Source organism: Ranitomeya variabilis, chromosome 2 (assembly GCF_051348905.1).
Source record: "Ranitomeya variabilis isolate aRanVar5 chromosome 2, aRanVar5.hap1, whole genome shotgun sequence".
In the NCBI taxonomy this organism is placed as follows: domain Eukaryota; kingdom Metazoa; phylum Chordata; class Amphibia; order Anura; family Dendrobatidae; genus Ranitomeya; species Ranitomeya variabilis.
In genome coordinates, this window is record NC_135233.1 from 1,007,737,681 (window position 1) to 1,007,753,471 (window position 15,791).

Consider the following 15,791-nt stretch of genomic DNA (forward strand, 5'->3'; position numbering starts at 1 on the left):
ATGCTGGACAGAGGGGGCAGAGATGCTGGACACGGGGCAGAATGCTGGACAAAGGGGCAGTATGCTGGACAAAGGGGCAGAGATGCTGGACACGGGGCAGAATGCTGGACAAAGGGGCAGTATGCTGGACAAAGGGGCAGAATGCTGGACACGGGGCAGAATGCTGGACAAAGGGGCAGTATGCTGGACAAAGGGGCAGAGATGCTGGACACAGGGGGCAGTATGCTGGACACGGGGCAGAATGCTGGACACAGGGGGCAGAATGCTGGACAAAGGGGCAGAATGCTGGACAAAGGGACAGAGATGCTGGACACAGGGGGCAGAGATGCTGGACACGGGGCAGAATGCTGGACAAAGGGGCAGTATGCTGGACAAAGGGGCAGAGATGCTGGACACGGGGCAGAATGCTGGATAAAGGGGCAGTATGCTGGACAAAGGGGCAGAGATGCTGGACACAGGGGGCAGTATGCTGGACATGGGGCAGAATGCTGGACACAGGGGGCAGAATGCTGGACAAAGGGGCAGTATGCTGGACAAAGGGGCAGAGATGCTGGACACGGGGCAGAATGCTGGACAAAGGGGCAGTATGCTGGACAAAGGGGCAGTATGCTGGACAAAGGGGCAGAATGCTGGACAAAGGGGCAGAGATGCTGGACAAAGGGGGCAGTATGCTGGACACAGGGGGCAGAATGCTGGACAAAGGGGCAGTATGCTGGACAAAGGGGCAGAGATGCTGGACATGGGGCAGAATGCTGGACACGGGCAGTATGCTGGACAAAGGGGCAGAGATGCTGGACAAAGGGTCAGAATGCTGGACAAAGGGGCAGAATGCTGGACAAAGGGGCAGTATGCTGGACAAAGGGGCAGAGATGCTGGACAAAGGGGCAGAGATGCTGGACAAAGGGGCAGAGATGCTGGACAAAGGGGCAGTATGCTGGACAAAGGGGCAGTATGCTGGACAAAGGGGCAGAGATGCTGGACACGGGGCAGAATGCTGGACAAAGGGGCAGTATGCTGGACAAAGGGGCAGAATGCTGGACACAGGGGGCAGAATGCTGGACACAGGGGGCAGGATGCTGGACAAAGGGGCAGGATGCTGGACACAGGGGGCAGAATGCTGGACACAGGGGGCAGAATGCTGGACACGGGGCAGAATGCTGGACACAGGGGGCAGAATGCTGGACACGGGGCAGAATGCTGGACACGGGGCAGAGATGCTGGACACAGGGGCAGAGATGCTGGACACAGGGGCAGAGATGCTGGACACAGGGGCAGAGATGCTGGACACAGGGGCAGAGATGCTGGACATGGGCAGAATGGAGATATGGGGTATGATGAAAGACATGGGGGCATGACTGGAGACAGATGGGGAAGGATTGGAGACACAGGAGGCATGATTGGAGACACTGGGGGCAGAATTGGAGACAGATTGTGCAGGATCATGGGGCAGGATGGATACGATGGAGACAGATGGGGCAGGATGGGGAGATCATATGGGGCAGGATGGATACTCATGAGGGCAGGATGGGAGAACATATGGCTGACGCCAGGAATGAGACACACGGGGGCCAGGATGGGGAATATTATTACCATAGGGACTAATTAAGGGATATTATTACTGCAGTGATGTATTTATTTTTTGAGGACACTGTTTTAAATGAGGGGGCGGTCCTGTTACTGTGTAGAGTGACACTATGTCGCCTCTTTTTCTTTATGCGGTGTAATGTAGAAGTTGGGAAAAATTAAGTAATGTGTTCTACAAGCGGAGCTCGAGATAACTGTGTTATTTCCTGCAGAAACGAGTCCTGGCTGGAAGACATGATGGTGGTCTGTGCTGGATGAAAGATGAAGGACTTCACCTAGAGAAGTCACTGGTAAGTCAGTGTTACCTATACACTGACACTATACACTGTATACTATACTAGCTATTGAACCCGTTCTACGCCCGGGTGGCGAGCATTTATATTGGTATATGGTCTCCATCCTGGTATGTGCTTCTTCCATCTTGCTCTCCCATCCTGTCATGTGCTGCTCCATCCTGCGCCCCCATCCTGTCATGTGCTGCTCCACCGTGTCATGTGCTGCTCCATCCTGCATCCCCATCCTGTCATGTGCTGCTCCACCGTGTCATGTGCTGCTCCATCATGCGCCCCCATCCTGTCATGTGCTGCTCCACAGTGTAATGTGCTGCTCCATCCTGCATCCCCATCCTGTCATGTGCTGCTCCTCCGTGTCATGTGCTGCTCCATCCTGCGCCCCATCCTGTCATGTGCTGCTCCACCGTGTCATGTGCTGCTCCATCCTGCATCCCCATCCTCTCATGTGCTCCCATCCTGCGCCCCCATCCTATCACGTGCTGCTCCATCCTGCGCCCCCATCATTGCGGGCGGCTGTGCGGAGTGCGGGCGGCTGTGCGGAGTGCGGGCGGCTGTGCTGAGTGCGGGCGGCTGTGCTGAGTGCGGGCGGCTGTGCTGAGTGCGGGCGGCTGTGCTGAGTGTGGGCGGCTGTGCGTGGCGCTGCTGGGTGCGGGCGGCTGTGGGTGGCTGTGCTGGGTGCGGTGGCTGTGCTGGGTGCAGCGGCTGTGTGTGGCTGTGGGCGGCGGCTGTGGGCGGCTGTGCTGGGTGCGGCGGCTGTGCGTGGCTGTGCTGGGTGCAGCGGCTGTGCGTGGCTCTAGGCGGCTGTGCGTGGCTGTGGGCGGCTGTGCGTGGCTGTGCTAGGTGCGGCGGCTGTGGACGGCTGTGCTGGGTGCGGTGGCTGTGCTGGGTGTGGCGGCTGTGCTGGGTGCAGCGGCTGTGCTGGGTGCGGCGGCTGTGCTGGGTGCGGCGGCTGTGCTGGGTGCGGCGGCTGTGCGTGGCTGTAGGCGGCTGTGCATGGCTGTGGGCGGCTGTGCTGGGTGCGGTGGCTGTGCTGAGTGCGGCGGCTGTGCTGAGTGCGGGCGGCTGTATGTGGCGCGGCTGTGCGTGGCTGTGCTGGGTGCGGGCGGCTGTGGGTGGCTGTGCTGGGTGCGGCGGCTGTGGATGGCTGTGCTGGGTGCGGCGGCTGTGCTAGGTGCAGCGGCTGTGCGTGGCTGTGGGTGGCTGTGGGCGGCTGTGCTGGGTGCGGCGGCTGTGCTGGGTGCGGCGGCTGTGCATCGCTGTGGTGGGTGCGGCGGCTGTGCGTGGCTGTGCTGGGTGCGGCGGCTGTGGACGGCTGTGCTGGGTGCGGTGGCTGTGCTGGGTGCAGCAGCTGTGCGTGGCTGTAGGCGGCTGTGCGTGGCTGTGGGCGGCTGTGCTGGGTGCGGCGGCTGTGCTGGGTGCGGCGGCTGTGCTGGGTGCGGCGGCTGTGCGTGGCTGTAGGCGGCTGTGTATGGCTGTAGGCGGCTGTGCTGGGTGCGGCGGCTGTGGACGGCTGTGCTGGGTGCGGCAGCTGTGGGCGGCTGTGCTGGGTGTGGCGGCTGTGCTGGGTGCGGTGGCTGTGCTGGGTGCGGCGGCTGTGCGTGGCTGTACGTGGCTGTGGGCGGCTGTGCGTGGCTGTGGGCGGCTGTGCGTGGCTGTGCTGGGTGCGGCGGCTGTGCTGGGTGCGGCGGCTGTGCGTGGCTGTAGGCGGCTGTGCGTGGCTGTGGGCGGTTGTGCGTGGCTGTGCTGGGTGCGGCGGCTGTGGACGGCTGTGCTGGGTGCGGCAGCTGTGGGCGGCTGTGCTGGGTGTGGCGGCTGTGCTGGGTGCGGTGGCTGTGCTGGGTGCGGCGGCTGTGCGTGGCTGTACGTGGCTGTGGGCGGCTGTGCGTGGCTGTGGGTGGCTGTGCTGGGTGCGGCGGCTGTGCTGGGTGCGGTGGCTGTGCGTGGCTGTAGGCGCCTGTGCATGGCTGTGGGCGGCTGTGCGTGGCTGTGCTGGGTGCAGCGGCTGTGCGTGGCTGTAGGCGGCTGTGCTGGGTGCGGCGGCTGTGCAAGGCTGTGCTGGGTGCGGTGGCTGTGGTGGGTGCGGCGGCTGTGGGTGGCTGTGCGTGGCTGTGCTGGGTGCGGCGGCTGTACTGGGTGCGGCGGCTGTGGGCGGCTGTGTGTGGCTGTGGGCGGCTGTGCGTGGCTGTGCTGGGTGCGGTGGCTGTGGACGGCTGTGCTGAGTGCGGCGGCTGTGCTGGGTGCGGCGGCTGTGTACGGCTGTGCTGGGTGCGGCGGCTGTGCTGGGTGCGGCGGCTGTGCTGGGTGCGGTGGCTGTGCGTGGCTGTGGGCGGCTGTGCGTGGCTGTGCTGGGTGCGGCGGCTGTGGACGGCTGTGCTGAGTGCGGCGGCTGTGCTGGGTGCGGCGGCTGTGCTGGGTGCGGCGGCTGTGCTGGGTGCGGTGGCTGTGCGTGGCTGTAGGCGCCTGTGCGTGGCTGTGGGCAGCTGTGGGCGGCTGTGCGTGGCTGTGCTGGGTGCAGCGGCTGTGCGTGGCTGTAGGCGGCTGTGCTGGGTGCGGCGGCTGTGCGTGGCTGTGCTGGGTGCGGTGGCTGTGGTGGGTGCGGCGGCTGTGGGTGGCTGTGCGTGGCTGTGCTGGGTGCGGCGGCTGTACTGGGTGCGGCGGCTGTGGGCGGCTGTGTGTGGCTGTGCTGGGTGCGGCGGCTGTACTGGGTGTGGCGGCTGTGTGTGGCTGTGGGCGGCTGTGCGTGGCTGTGCTGGGTGCGGCGGCTGTGCTCGGTGCGGCGGCTGTGCATGGCTGTGGTGGCTGTGGTGGGTGCGGTGGCTGTGGACGTAAGTGGCGTAAGTAATAAATAGCTGTGGCATGAAGTGCCACAGCCTCATGGCACAGCAATTTGTTACTTGCGGAGGGTGAGTATACTTACCTGTCCCGTTCCACCGACGCCATTCCGGGCCATGAATATCCCCCTGCTCCCGGAATCGGCGCCTGCGCAGTCCGCGCTTTCCGGCGCCATTTTCTTAAAGACACATTGCTGTGTGTCTTCAAGAAAATGGCGCCGGAAAGCGCGGACTGCGCAGGCGCCTTTTCCGGCACCAGGAGGACAGATTTTCTGTGTCCTCCTGGTGCCGGAAAAGGCGCCTGCGCAGTCCGCGCTTTCCGGCGCCATTTTCTTGAAGACACACTGCAATGTGTCTTCAAGAAAATGGCGCCGGAAAGCGCGGACTGCGCAGGCGCCGATTCCGGGAGCAGGGGGATATTCATGGCCCGGAATGGCGTCGGTGGAACGGGACAGGTAAGTATACTCACCCTCCGCCTCCTGGCTCGTCCCTGTTTCTCTGTTGGAGATCGCGGTGTGCGTTCAGCGCTTACGCATACCGCGATCTCCTGGGAGCGTCGCTCTGTGGGGTCCAGACTGCGCCGGCGCTTGCGCTTGCGCAGTCTATAAAGGCTTCGGACAGAGTGACGCTCCCAGCGTTATATTATAGATACAGAGCTCCTGTGTATAATTTCACTAGTGATCACTGTATTATCTGTACACAGACACTGCATACTAAGTACAGATGTCCTGTGTATAATGGCACTTATGGTGATAGTGTGGTGCTTTTTTTTAATTACTTATCAGAATTGTAGTATTCAGTAACTATGTGGTGGTAATATGTGGTCTGGACATGGTGTTGCGGTATTTTTTCCTTGTATGTGATATTATTCGATCACTGTGGTGGTAATATGCGGTCTGGTCATGGTGTAGCGGTATTTGTCCCTTGTATGTGATATTATTCGATCACTGTGGTGGTAATATGTCATCTGGTCATGGTGTAGCGGTATTTGTTCTTTTTATGTGATATTATTGGTCAATTTAAAAATTGAAAAATAAATAAAAATATACCTAAATTGTATTGCATATTTTAACAAATATTTAATAGGTAACTTACAGCAGAGTAGGGCCTCACCAAAAGAGTCTACCGTGTTATGGTGGCGGCTTACAAAATCTTTTGGCCAAAACAAAAGCTGCCGGCTATATGTGTGATCTGGTGATGGGAATTGTTAGGGTATGTGTCCACGTTAAGTAAACGCTGCGTGTTTGACGCTGCGTGGGGCCACAGCGTCAAACACGCAGCGTCCAGATGTTACAGCATAGTGGAGGGGATTTTATGAAATCCCGTCTCCACTATGCGTGGTAACACGCACCCGGCGGCCCTGCGACTCCGGACATGCGGCGCTTCTTTTAAGATCGCAGCATGTCCGTGTTCCTTGCGGCAGCTGCGCCACCGCAAGCTATAACACAGGGCCCTATGTGTGGGGTGCGATGATCCCGGATGTGTGCAATGAACACATCCGGCATCATCGCGTCACAGTAGGGGGCGGGGCTTAGCGCCGAGCGGGTTTGCCGCTCCGACGCAACCGCCGGCCATCCTGAAGGTGGACACGTACCCTCAATGTGTGATTGGTGAGAAGTGGAGTTTTTCCAAGAGAGAGCGGTGGGACTGTGGACAGTTTGAGGGGTGGAGCGTGGAGGCGGGGCTGGGGTGGAGCCTGGGCGGAGTCTCAAGAGGGCCCCGAAAATTTTGCCAGTATGGGGCCCCGAAATTTCTAGTGGCAGCCCTGGGGCCAAGCATCGTATTGTGGTCTTGACCAATCATAAGAATCTGATTTATCTCGAGTCTGCCAAATGGCTGAATCCTAGACAGGCCCGATGGTCCCTGTTTTTCTCCCGTTTTGATTTTGTGGTCTCGTATCTTCAAGGGTTCTAAGAATGTTAAGGCTGATGCCCTCTCTAGGAGCTTTTGCCTGATTCTCCTGGGGTCCTTGTTGTGAACTCTATTTCTGGGCTCCCTCTTGTGGTCACAAGTGGTACTGTGTGAGTGCTGTCTTTCTGCAGGTTTGTGACTGGCATCAGCTGTCTCGTTATCTGTGGGCTGGTTTTCTATTTAAGCTCACTTGGACTCTCAGTCTATGCCTGCTGTCAATGTATTCAGTGCTATTCTGATTCCTTCTGACTACCTTGCTCCCAGTCTCTTCAAGAGAAGCTAAGTTTCCGTTTTGTTCATTTTTTGATCATCAGTGTTCTATATGTTTCTTGTCCAGCTTGCTAATATGTGATTTCCCAGCTTGCTGGTAGCTCTGGGGGGCTGAGTTTCTCCCCCCACACCGTTAGTTGGTGTGGGGGTTCTTGATTTCTCAGCGTGGATATTTTGGTAGGGTTTTTTACTGACCGCACAGTTCGCTATCTGTCTTCTGCTATCTAGTATTAGCGGGCCTCATTTGCTGAATCTGTTTTCATTCCTACGTGTGTCTTTTCTCCTTACCTCACCGTTATTATTTGTTGGGGGCTTCCTATATCTTTGGGGTTATTTCTCTTGAGGCAAGTGAGGTCTTGCTTTCTCTTTAGGGGTAGTCAGTTTCTCAGGCTACGTCGAGACGTCCAGGATTTTAGGCACGTTCACCGGCTACCTTTAGTGTGTTTGGATAGGATCAGGTTTTGCGGTCAGTCCAGTTACTACCTCCCTAGAGCTCGTGTCTATGTTTAGTTACTTAGCTAGTATTTCCTGTGATCCCCAGCCACTGGGATCATAACAGGTCCTTGAGCCGGTCGGTATTCTGAAGGAAGGGGTGATTCTTTCTGCCATCTCCCCTGATTTACGACGGGTTCTTCAGAAATTTCAGGCTGATAAACCTGACCGCTGTCCAGTGGGGAAATTGTTTGTTCCTGACAGATGGACTAGTAAAGTGATTTCGGAGGTTCATTGTTCTGTGTTAGCCGGTCATCCTAGGATTTTTGGTACCAGAGATTTGGTTGGTAGGTCCTTTTGGTGGCCTTCTTTGTCACGGGATGTGCGTTCTTTTGTGCAGTCCTGTGGGACTTGTGCGCGGGCCAAGCCTTGCTGTTCCCGCGCTAGTGGGTTGCTTTTGCCTTTGCCGGTCCCTGAGAGGCCTTGGACGCATATTTCTATGGATTTTATTTCGGATCTTCCGGTTTCCCAGAGGATGTCAGTTATCTGGGTGGTTTGGGACTGGTTTTCTAAGATGGTTCATTTGGTACCTTTGCCTAAGTTGCCTTCCTCTTCTGATTTGGTTCCGTTGTTTTTTCAGCATGTGGTTCGTTTGCATGGCATTCCGGAGAACATTGTGTCCGATAGAGGTTCCCAGTTTGTTTCTAGGTTTTGGCGCGCCTTTTGTGCTAGGCTGGGCATTGATTTGTCTTTTTCTTCCGCATTTCATCCTCAGACAAATGGCCAGACCGAGCGAACTAATCAGACTTTGGAGACCTATTTGAGATGCTTTGTGTCTGCTGCTCAGGATGATTGGGTGGCTTGCTTGCCATTGGCCGAGTTTGCCCTTAATAATCGGGCTAGTTCTGCTACCTTGGTTTCACCCTTCTTTTGTAACTCTGGTTTTCATCCTCGTTTTTCTTCGGGGCAGGTTGAGCCTTCTGATTGTCCTGGGGTGGACTCTGTGGTTGACAGGTTGCAGCAAATTTGGGCTCATGTTGTTGACAATTTGGTTTTGTCTCAGGAGGGGGCTCAGCGTTTTGCTAACCGTCGTCGGTGTGTTGGTTCCCGGCTTCGGGTTGGGGATTTGGTCTGGTTGTCTTCCCGTCATGTCCCTATGAAGGTTTCTTCCCCTAAGTTTAAGCCTCGGTTTATTGGCCCTTATAGGATTTCTGAGATTATCAATCCAGTGTCTTTTCGTTTGGCCCTTCCAGCCTCTTTTTCCATCCATAATGTTTTTCATAGATCTTTGTTGCGGAAATATGTGGTGCCCGTTGTTCCCTCTGTTGATCCTCCTGCCCCGGTGTTGATTGATGGGGAGTTGGAGTATGTGGTTGAGAAGATTTTGGATTCTCGTTTTTCAAGGCGGAGGCTTCAGTATCTTGTCAAATGGAAGGGTTATGGCCAGGAGGATAATTCTTGGGTTGTTGCCTCCGATGTTCATGCTGATGATTTGGTTCGTGCCTTTCATTTGGCTCGTCCGGATCGGCCTGGGGGCTCTGGTGAGGGTTCGGTGACCCCTCCTCAAGGGGGGGTACTGTTGTGAATTCTGCTCTTGGGCTCCCTCCGGTGGTTGTAAGTGGTAGCGCTGCTGTCTCTGAATCGCAGCATTTATCAGGTGTGTTCACTTTCTGCAATTTTGACTGGGCTATTTAGTCTTGCTTCACCCTTTAGTCAGTGCCAGTTGTCCATCGTTCCTGGAGGATTCACATCCCTGCCTGGTCTCTTCTGCTTTGCAATTCATTTCAACAAAGATAAGTTCTGGCCTTGATTTTGCTGTCCACATGCTGTGGCCTTATTGTTCAGCTCTTTTCTATGTTTTGTCTTGTCCAGCTTGGTCTGTATAAGGATTTGTTTAGCCAAGCTGGTATCTCTGGAGATGCAGATATACCCTCCATATCTTTAGTTAGCTGTGGAGTTTTTGTATTTTCTGTGGTGGATATTTTCTAGTGTTTTAATACTGACCGCATAGTACTCTGTCCTATCCTTTCTATTTAGCTAGAAGTGGCCTCCTTTGCTAAATTCTGATTTCAGTCTGTGTATGTTTTTTTCCCTCTTCTCTCACAGTCAATATTTGTGGGGGGCTGCCTATCCTTTGGGGATTTTCTCTGAGGCAAGATAGTTTTCCCTTTTCTATCTCTAGGGGTAATTAGTCCTCCGGCTGTGTCGAGATGTCCAGGGAGTGCTAGGTACATTCCACGGCTACTTCTAGTTGCGGTGTTAAGTTCAGGGTCTGCGGTCAGTACAGGTACCACCTTCTCCAGAGTATGTCTCATGCTGCTCTTAGGCCACCAGATCATAACAAACATGATACTGTATGGTGATCTGTTAGTGATCTATTAGTGATCATTCTGTCCCCACCATTCTTTCTCAGTTGGTGTAAAGAGGCTGGTAAACAAGCATTGAACGACTTCAGTATTGTCGATCACACTCATTTAGCGGCCTGAACTCAGCCCTTGTAAATACAACCGAAATGTTTCTGTGAGATGTGCAATATGTTAGCATTTGGGGCCCCATTTTAAACTTCGCCTAGGGCCCCACTTTGCCTAAAACCAGCCCTGCCAGCAGTGCTGCTATTATTGACAGCAATCTGGCCAGTTTATCTGGCCCCAAGGCTTCGGGGGGGCCCTGGCAAGATTGCCCTCATGTGCGGCGGGCAGGGAGCAATCCCTGCAGCTCCGCTGCCTGCAGGAGAAAATGGCAGGGGAGCAGAGCTGCAGGGAATGGATCCATCCTGCTTCCTGCCTGCGCTTCCTGTCTCACACAGCAGAGGCTGAATGACATCATCATTCAGCACTGCAGCTGTGCAAGACAGAAAGCTGCCGGTGATGGTGCGTCTTCAGGATACCGTGTGCAGAGGTGAGGTGAGCGTGTGTGTGTGTGTATGCAGAGAGTTGAATGGTGCTGTGTGTGTGGGTGGAGGAGAGGGCAATGATGGGGGTGATGGGGCAGAAGGCAATGATTGGGTTGACAGAGGGCAATGATGAGGGTGATGGGGCGGAAGGCAATGATTGGGTTGATGGAGAGGGCAATCATAGGTGTGGTGGGGGAGGAGGAAATGATGGAGGTGGTCAGGGCCGGCATCAGCACCCGGCGTACCCGGGCAAGTGCCGGGGCCCTGGCGAGACGGGGGGGCCCATTTATGGTAGTGCACTACATCCCTGCAGTGTGTGACTACAGTGACTCAGACTACTCAGTCATTCAAATCCCTCATCCCCGGCGCCCACCGGCGCCTCGGAAGCAGGTGGCACAGAGATCTAAGGGTTTCGCTGGCGCCTGGCGCCGCGCAGCTACGATACTCACCTCCGCCGGCCCATCACCATGGATACAATTCAAAGAGAGTCACTTCCGGGTCATCTGCCTATCACTTCCGGTCGGCTCGTCATCCTAAGAGCCGGCAAGAAGAGCACAGAGAAGAAGATCATCGGATCACATCCATTCCGTTCGTTCCATTCCACTTCCAGGACAGGTCCAGGCTCCAGCAGCGGCAGCGCCAAGAAGGAGAAGACGAGCAGCAGCTGCAGTCAGGACTCAGGAGGTGCACCCTCTCCGTGTCCACAACGAGGGTGACGGCGCCGAGTGAAGCAGTGAGTGAGTGACTCGTCTTCGGTGACAGTCCCAACGCTGCACATTGCGGGGGCGGGGGTGGGGGGGAATGGGATGCAGCCTGCCCCCAGAGCAGCTTCATGTGCAGATCATCACCGTGTCACATTACAGCAGAGCGCTTCCAGCCCGGTAATATATGAGCAGTCTCTGTCTCGTACAATGAGATGTGTATACCGAACTTGTAGTCCTCCAATAGCTGATAAGTCATGTGGTCACCTTATTACTCCCATGCAGCTTGGTAACCGAGTCCTTAGTTACCGCTTTTGTTAACAGGAATTTGTCTTCAGTTTAATGTGCAGATCTAAATATTGGCAGCTGTTTTCCCGAAGACCAGACTGCACGTATTCCAATATCAGTGACCACGGCAATATGGCGGACATAGTGAGGACACAAACGATGCTAGTGTTAACGAGAAAAACCTCAGTGCAGCTGAAGGAGCGAGTGAGAGGAGCACAGCTGATAGAGGTAGTCCGGGTGTAGAAATGTGGGATTTAGTGCTGGGCCTGGGCCTGCTGCGTGCATCCTAATGCCAAGCTGTTTTGCTTGCTTCATTCAGAGTTTGTGAACCAGGCCTTTCCTGGTTTCTGATCCTGACGAGTTAGGTCATCATGTAGACTGAGGGTCTCTGAGGCTATTTCCCCTCCCTATTTTATCCCACCATAGATAGTCAGAAGAGAACACTGACCCTTTTACTTTCCAAATCTCAAATGTTGCAACTTGCATCATACAGACTAAAGGCATAGACTACTGAGTCTGACTGTATATACTAAATGGCTGGCTGTGTTATATACTGCGTGGGCTGTGCTGTATACTACGTCACATGGGCTGCTATATACTGCGTGGCTGCTACATACTGCATGGGCTGTGTTATATACTGCGTTGGCTGTGTTATATACTATGTGGGCTGCTATATACTATGTGGGCTGCTATATACTACGTGGGCTGCTATATACTACGTGGGCTGCTATATACTACGTGGGCTGTTATTTACTACGTCGGCTTTGTTATATACTGCATGGGCTGCTATATACTATGTGGGCTGCTATATACTATGTGGGCTGCTATATACTATGTGGGCTGCTATATACTATGTGGGCTGTGTTATATACTACGTGGGCTGCTATATACTATGTGGGCCGTGCTGTATACTACTATGTGGGCAGTGCTATATACTACTATGTGGGCAGTGCTGTATTCTACTATGTGGGCTGTGCTATATACTACTGTGGGCTGTGCTGTATACTACTGTGTGGGCTGTGCTGTATACTACTGTGTGGGCTGTGCTGTATACTACTGTGTGGGCTGTGCTGTATACTACATGGCTGTTCTATAAACTACGTGGGCCGTGTTATATACTATGTGGCTGTGCTATATACTATATGGGCTGTTATATGCTATGTGGGCTGTGTTATATGCTACGTGGGCTGTGTTATATGCTACGTGGGCTGTTATATACTACATGGCTGTGTTATATGCTACGTGGCTGTGCTATATACTATGTGGGCTGTGTTATATACTACATGGCTGTGTTTATATGCGATCATGAATCGTGGTATGTGTTAAAGGGGGGGCCCACTGAGACTCTTTCGCCCAGGGCCCTCAAAAACCTGGAGCCGGCCCTGGAGGTGGTGAATGGGCAATAATAGGGTGGTGGGAAGAAGGCAATAATGGAGGTGGTGAAGAGGGCAATCATGGGGATGGGGGAGAGGGCAATAATGGGATGGGGGTGTGGGGGATTAGGATGAGAGGAAAGGGTACTTATAATGGATTTAGGAACAGGGAGGTGGAGTAAGACGTTATTATTGATTATACACAGTCCCCTAGTATACTTATGTATAGCGCAGTCCCTTAGTGTCTATATATATATATATATATAGCTTTGTCACCTTAAAAGGAGGGGGGCCCAGACACATTTCCTGCACAGGGGCCCCAAGCTGTCTGTGTCCGCCCCTGAGTGTAATGGCACCCTCCCAACCTGTAACCCCCAGGTGCCAATTTATTCATTCATTTCTAGGAAGTACAACAAAGAATCGGCACAGCGCACAGTAATAAAAACAAAACAAAGAGTACACAAACAGGGAGAGAAACTGCAGGAGCCGTGGGGCAGCATGGTGGCTCAGCGGTGACTCAACGGTGGCTTGCAGCACTGGAGTCCTGGGTTCAAATCCTACCAAGGACAATATCTGCAAGCAGTTTGTATGTTCTCCCCGTGTTTGCGTGGGTTTCCTCCAGGTTCTCCGGTTTCCTCCCACATTCCAAAAACATAATGATAGGGAATTGTGAACCCCATCGGGGACAGTGATGATAATGTGTGCAAACTGTAAAGCACTGCGGAATAGGTTAGCGCTATATAAAAAAATAAAGAAGATAAAGAAGGAGCCAAAGTGCAAATGTTCCTTATATGAATCGTACTATATACCTGCAATGCATTGTACAACATATCGTGCTATCAAACAAAAAAGTCTTCTCACCAATGTGGTGACATATCCAAATCCAGATGGCGCGGACTTTCTCCAGGTCAGTTCGTGCCATCTTCACCAGTGATTTCACCAACTCCTCCACTGTATTTGGTTTTGCAACCTACAAATACAGACACAAAATTAACAGGGACCTGTGATCAGAATCAGTTCTTTAATGATTCCTGTATTAGCCCTAAACCCTAAAGGTGTTTAAAAATCAAGTTTAATTGTCTCTGCTCACCCTGCCTGCAGGTTTAGTCCAGGATCGTTCAATGCCACCGCACGGGGGGAGCATGTCCAGAGCAATGTAACTAATATCATTGAGTGTCCAGAAAGGAGGAGACTGGGGATGACTTATTTTCTACTCCCTGCTTTTCCTGCACGCTCCGCAATGTTACTTACATTGCTCCCCCAGTGCAGTTGCAGTGATTGACAGCATCCCCAAACTAGTCCGGGCACTGCAGTCCTGGGGAGCAGGAACCATTAAACTTACCATTAAACACATTCAGCATTTAGAGCTAAAGCAGGCATAATTTAAGAGGGGATTAGGAGGCTGATAATGGTCCTAATACCTTCTAGGGGTAAAGCCTGATGACCTGTTACAATTAAATAGCTTTCAATCAGACCTGAGTATGCCACACTAGAATGGATGTTAGAGTCAGATGTAGCATCAGTGATCAGTCAAGACCTGGTGCAATCTTATTTATCAATTCAGTAGATAAAATTCAAACATTTAAAAAAAGCATAAAGATATTTTACAATTAGCCTAGAAGTAACAGTTTTATATAAAGTGATGCCTTTTGTGTAATTCATTGGAGAGGATTTCCACCCAAACTCAGCCTTACTCTATATTAAATGTGACAGGATGGTTCCAAAGGATGGGTGATAAACGTCCATTTGCTGGAACACTGATAGATGAGATGAATGTGACTTTTGAGCACCTGTTCATCGAGTGGCATGGTTGGTCATACATGCAGGCTGCTGCTCCATTCATTGTCTATGGAACCGAGTAAGAGAGCTGGAGTACAGCTGTTTTGCTATCTCAGTCAGTACCATAGACAATAAATGAAGCAATGGATAGATAAGTGATAAACAGGGACAGACATACTGTTGGTGCAACCTAAATCAGTTGCATAGGGATCCAGGAGACGTAGAGACAGGCATCTCTGAAACTCTTAGCTAATTTTGTTATTCCTGGTCAGCTGTCACAACTCTGCAGTCGGGTGTCCCAGACCAAGGGCTCCTTCCCTGTCCCTAGCGCTAGAGGCAACCTAGCTCGCCCTGTTCCCCGGATTACTTCTGATGGTGAAGACGCCAGGTCACGTACCTTGCCTTAGCTCCTGAATTCGCCTCCAGTCTGTACCCTTCCCCCACCCAGGGAAGAGGGGAGGGGTAGTGCACCATAATATAACAACCAGACTAACAAGTTAAGACAAACAGGGATAAAGGAAAATACCAATCATAAAAATATACTCACACAAACAACAAAGGAAAACACCGTGGTGTGGACGATGAGTGGACGATGGGGAAAACCAAAGTAGGAGAAGAAGGGGATCAGCACATACCCAAAACCTCACAACAGTCACAGATAAATCCACCAAACATGTTCTCAAACAGCTACAACAAACCACCATCTACTAACCATGCAGCATGAAGCTATCTCTGGCAATGAGTGCTTGCCAGGGCCCAGATTATATAGGAGATGGGAGTGGCTAATAGTGAACAGCAGAGAGCCTTAATGCAGGACAGCTTCCAAGAGCTCTCAACTGAGCATATTAACCCCTGCACTGCTAAAAGAAACCTGCACCATTTCATATGAAGGTGAAGTGTTCCTAATCAGTGCAGGAATAGAAGAAATCAGACGCTGCTGGCTTCTGGCTCCTTTCTAAACTCGTGACATCAGTCTTGATAATTCTGACCTTGGCTTTATTCCAATTTGTGCTTCTGCCTCCCCCCCGATTGTCTACCTGATGCTTGCTCTGCTCATAGTTCTAACTTTGACTCAGTTTCTTTCTGTTCTCTAGTCTCGTCCTCTGACCAGTCATATTATGACTGAATATCTGATGACAAGTGACAACCCTCAGCTCCATTCCTGATCACACCAGTATTCCAGCAGTGCTACCGCAGCCATACTGACTATTTTGAGGATCTTCTTACAGTAAAATGCAGACCTCCTGCAGAGGCTATAGCGTGAACCTTTCATCAAAGGTTTGGGGGTAAGAGAATCCACCTTCTGCTACATGATCATAGCTCGGGTATTAGTTTGCCAGCATGTTTCATCACTGACACAGTGTCATTTTTACCATATGTTTCTTAGAAACCAATTCAGTTTCTCTTGTGATTTTGCAAAAACATCTGATTGACAA

General features: G+C 52.7%; 1 protein-coding gene across 1 annotated transcript in view; it reads right to left on the reverse strand.

The window, feature by feature from the left end:
* The window catches only part of KY (kyphoscoliosis peptidase), a 114,605-nt gene that overhangs the window by 24,657 nt on the left and 74,157 nt on the right, over positions 1-15,791 (reverse strand). Inside the window, exon 6 of the mRNA XM_077291283.1 lies at positions 13,438-13,546. Within this exon, the coding sequence (XP_077147398.1) occupies positions 13,438-13,546 (109 nt within the window). The remainder of the gene's footprint in view (positions 1-13,437; positions 13,547-15,791) is intronic.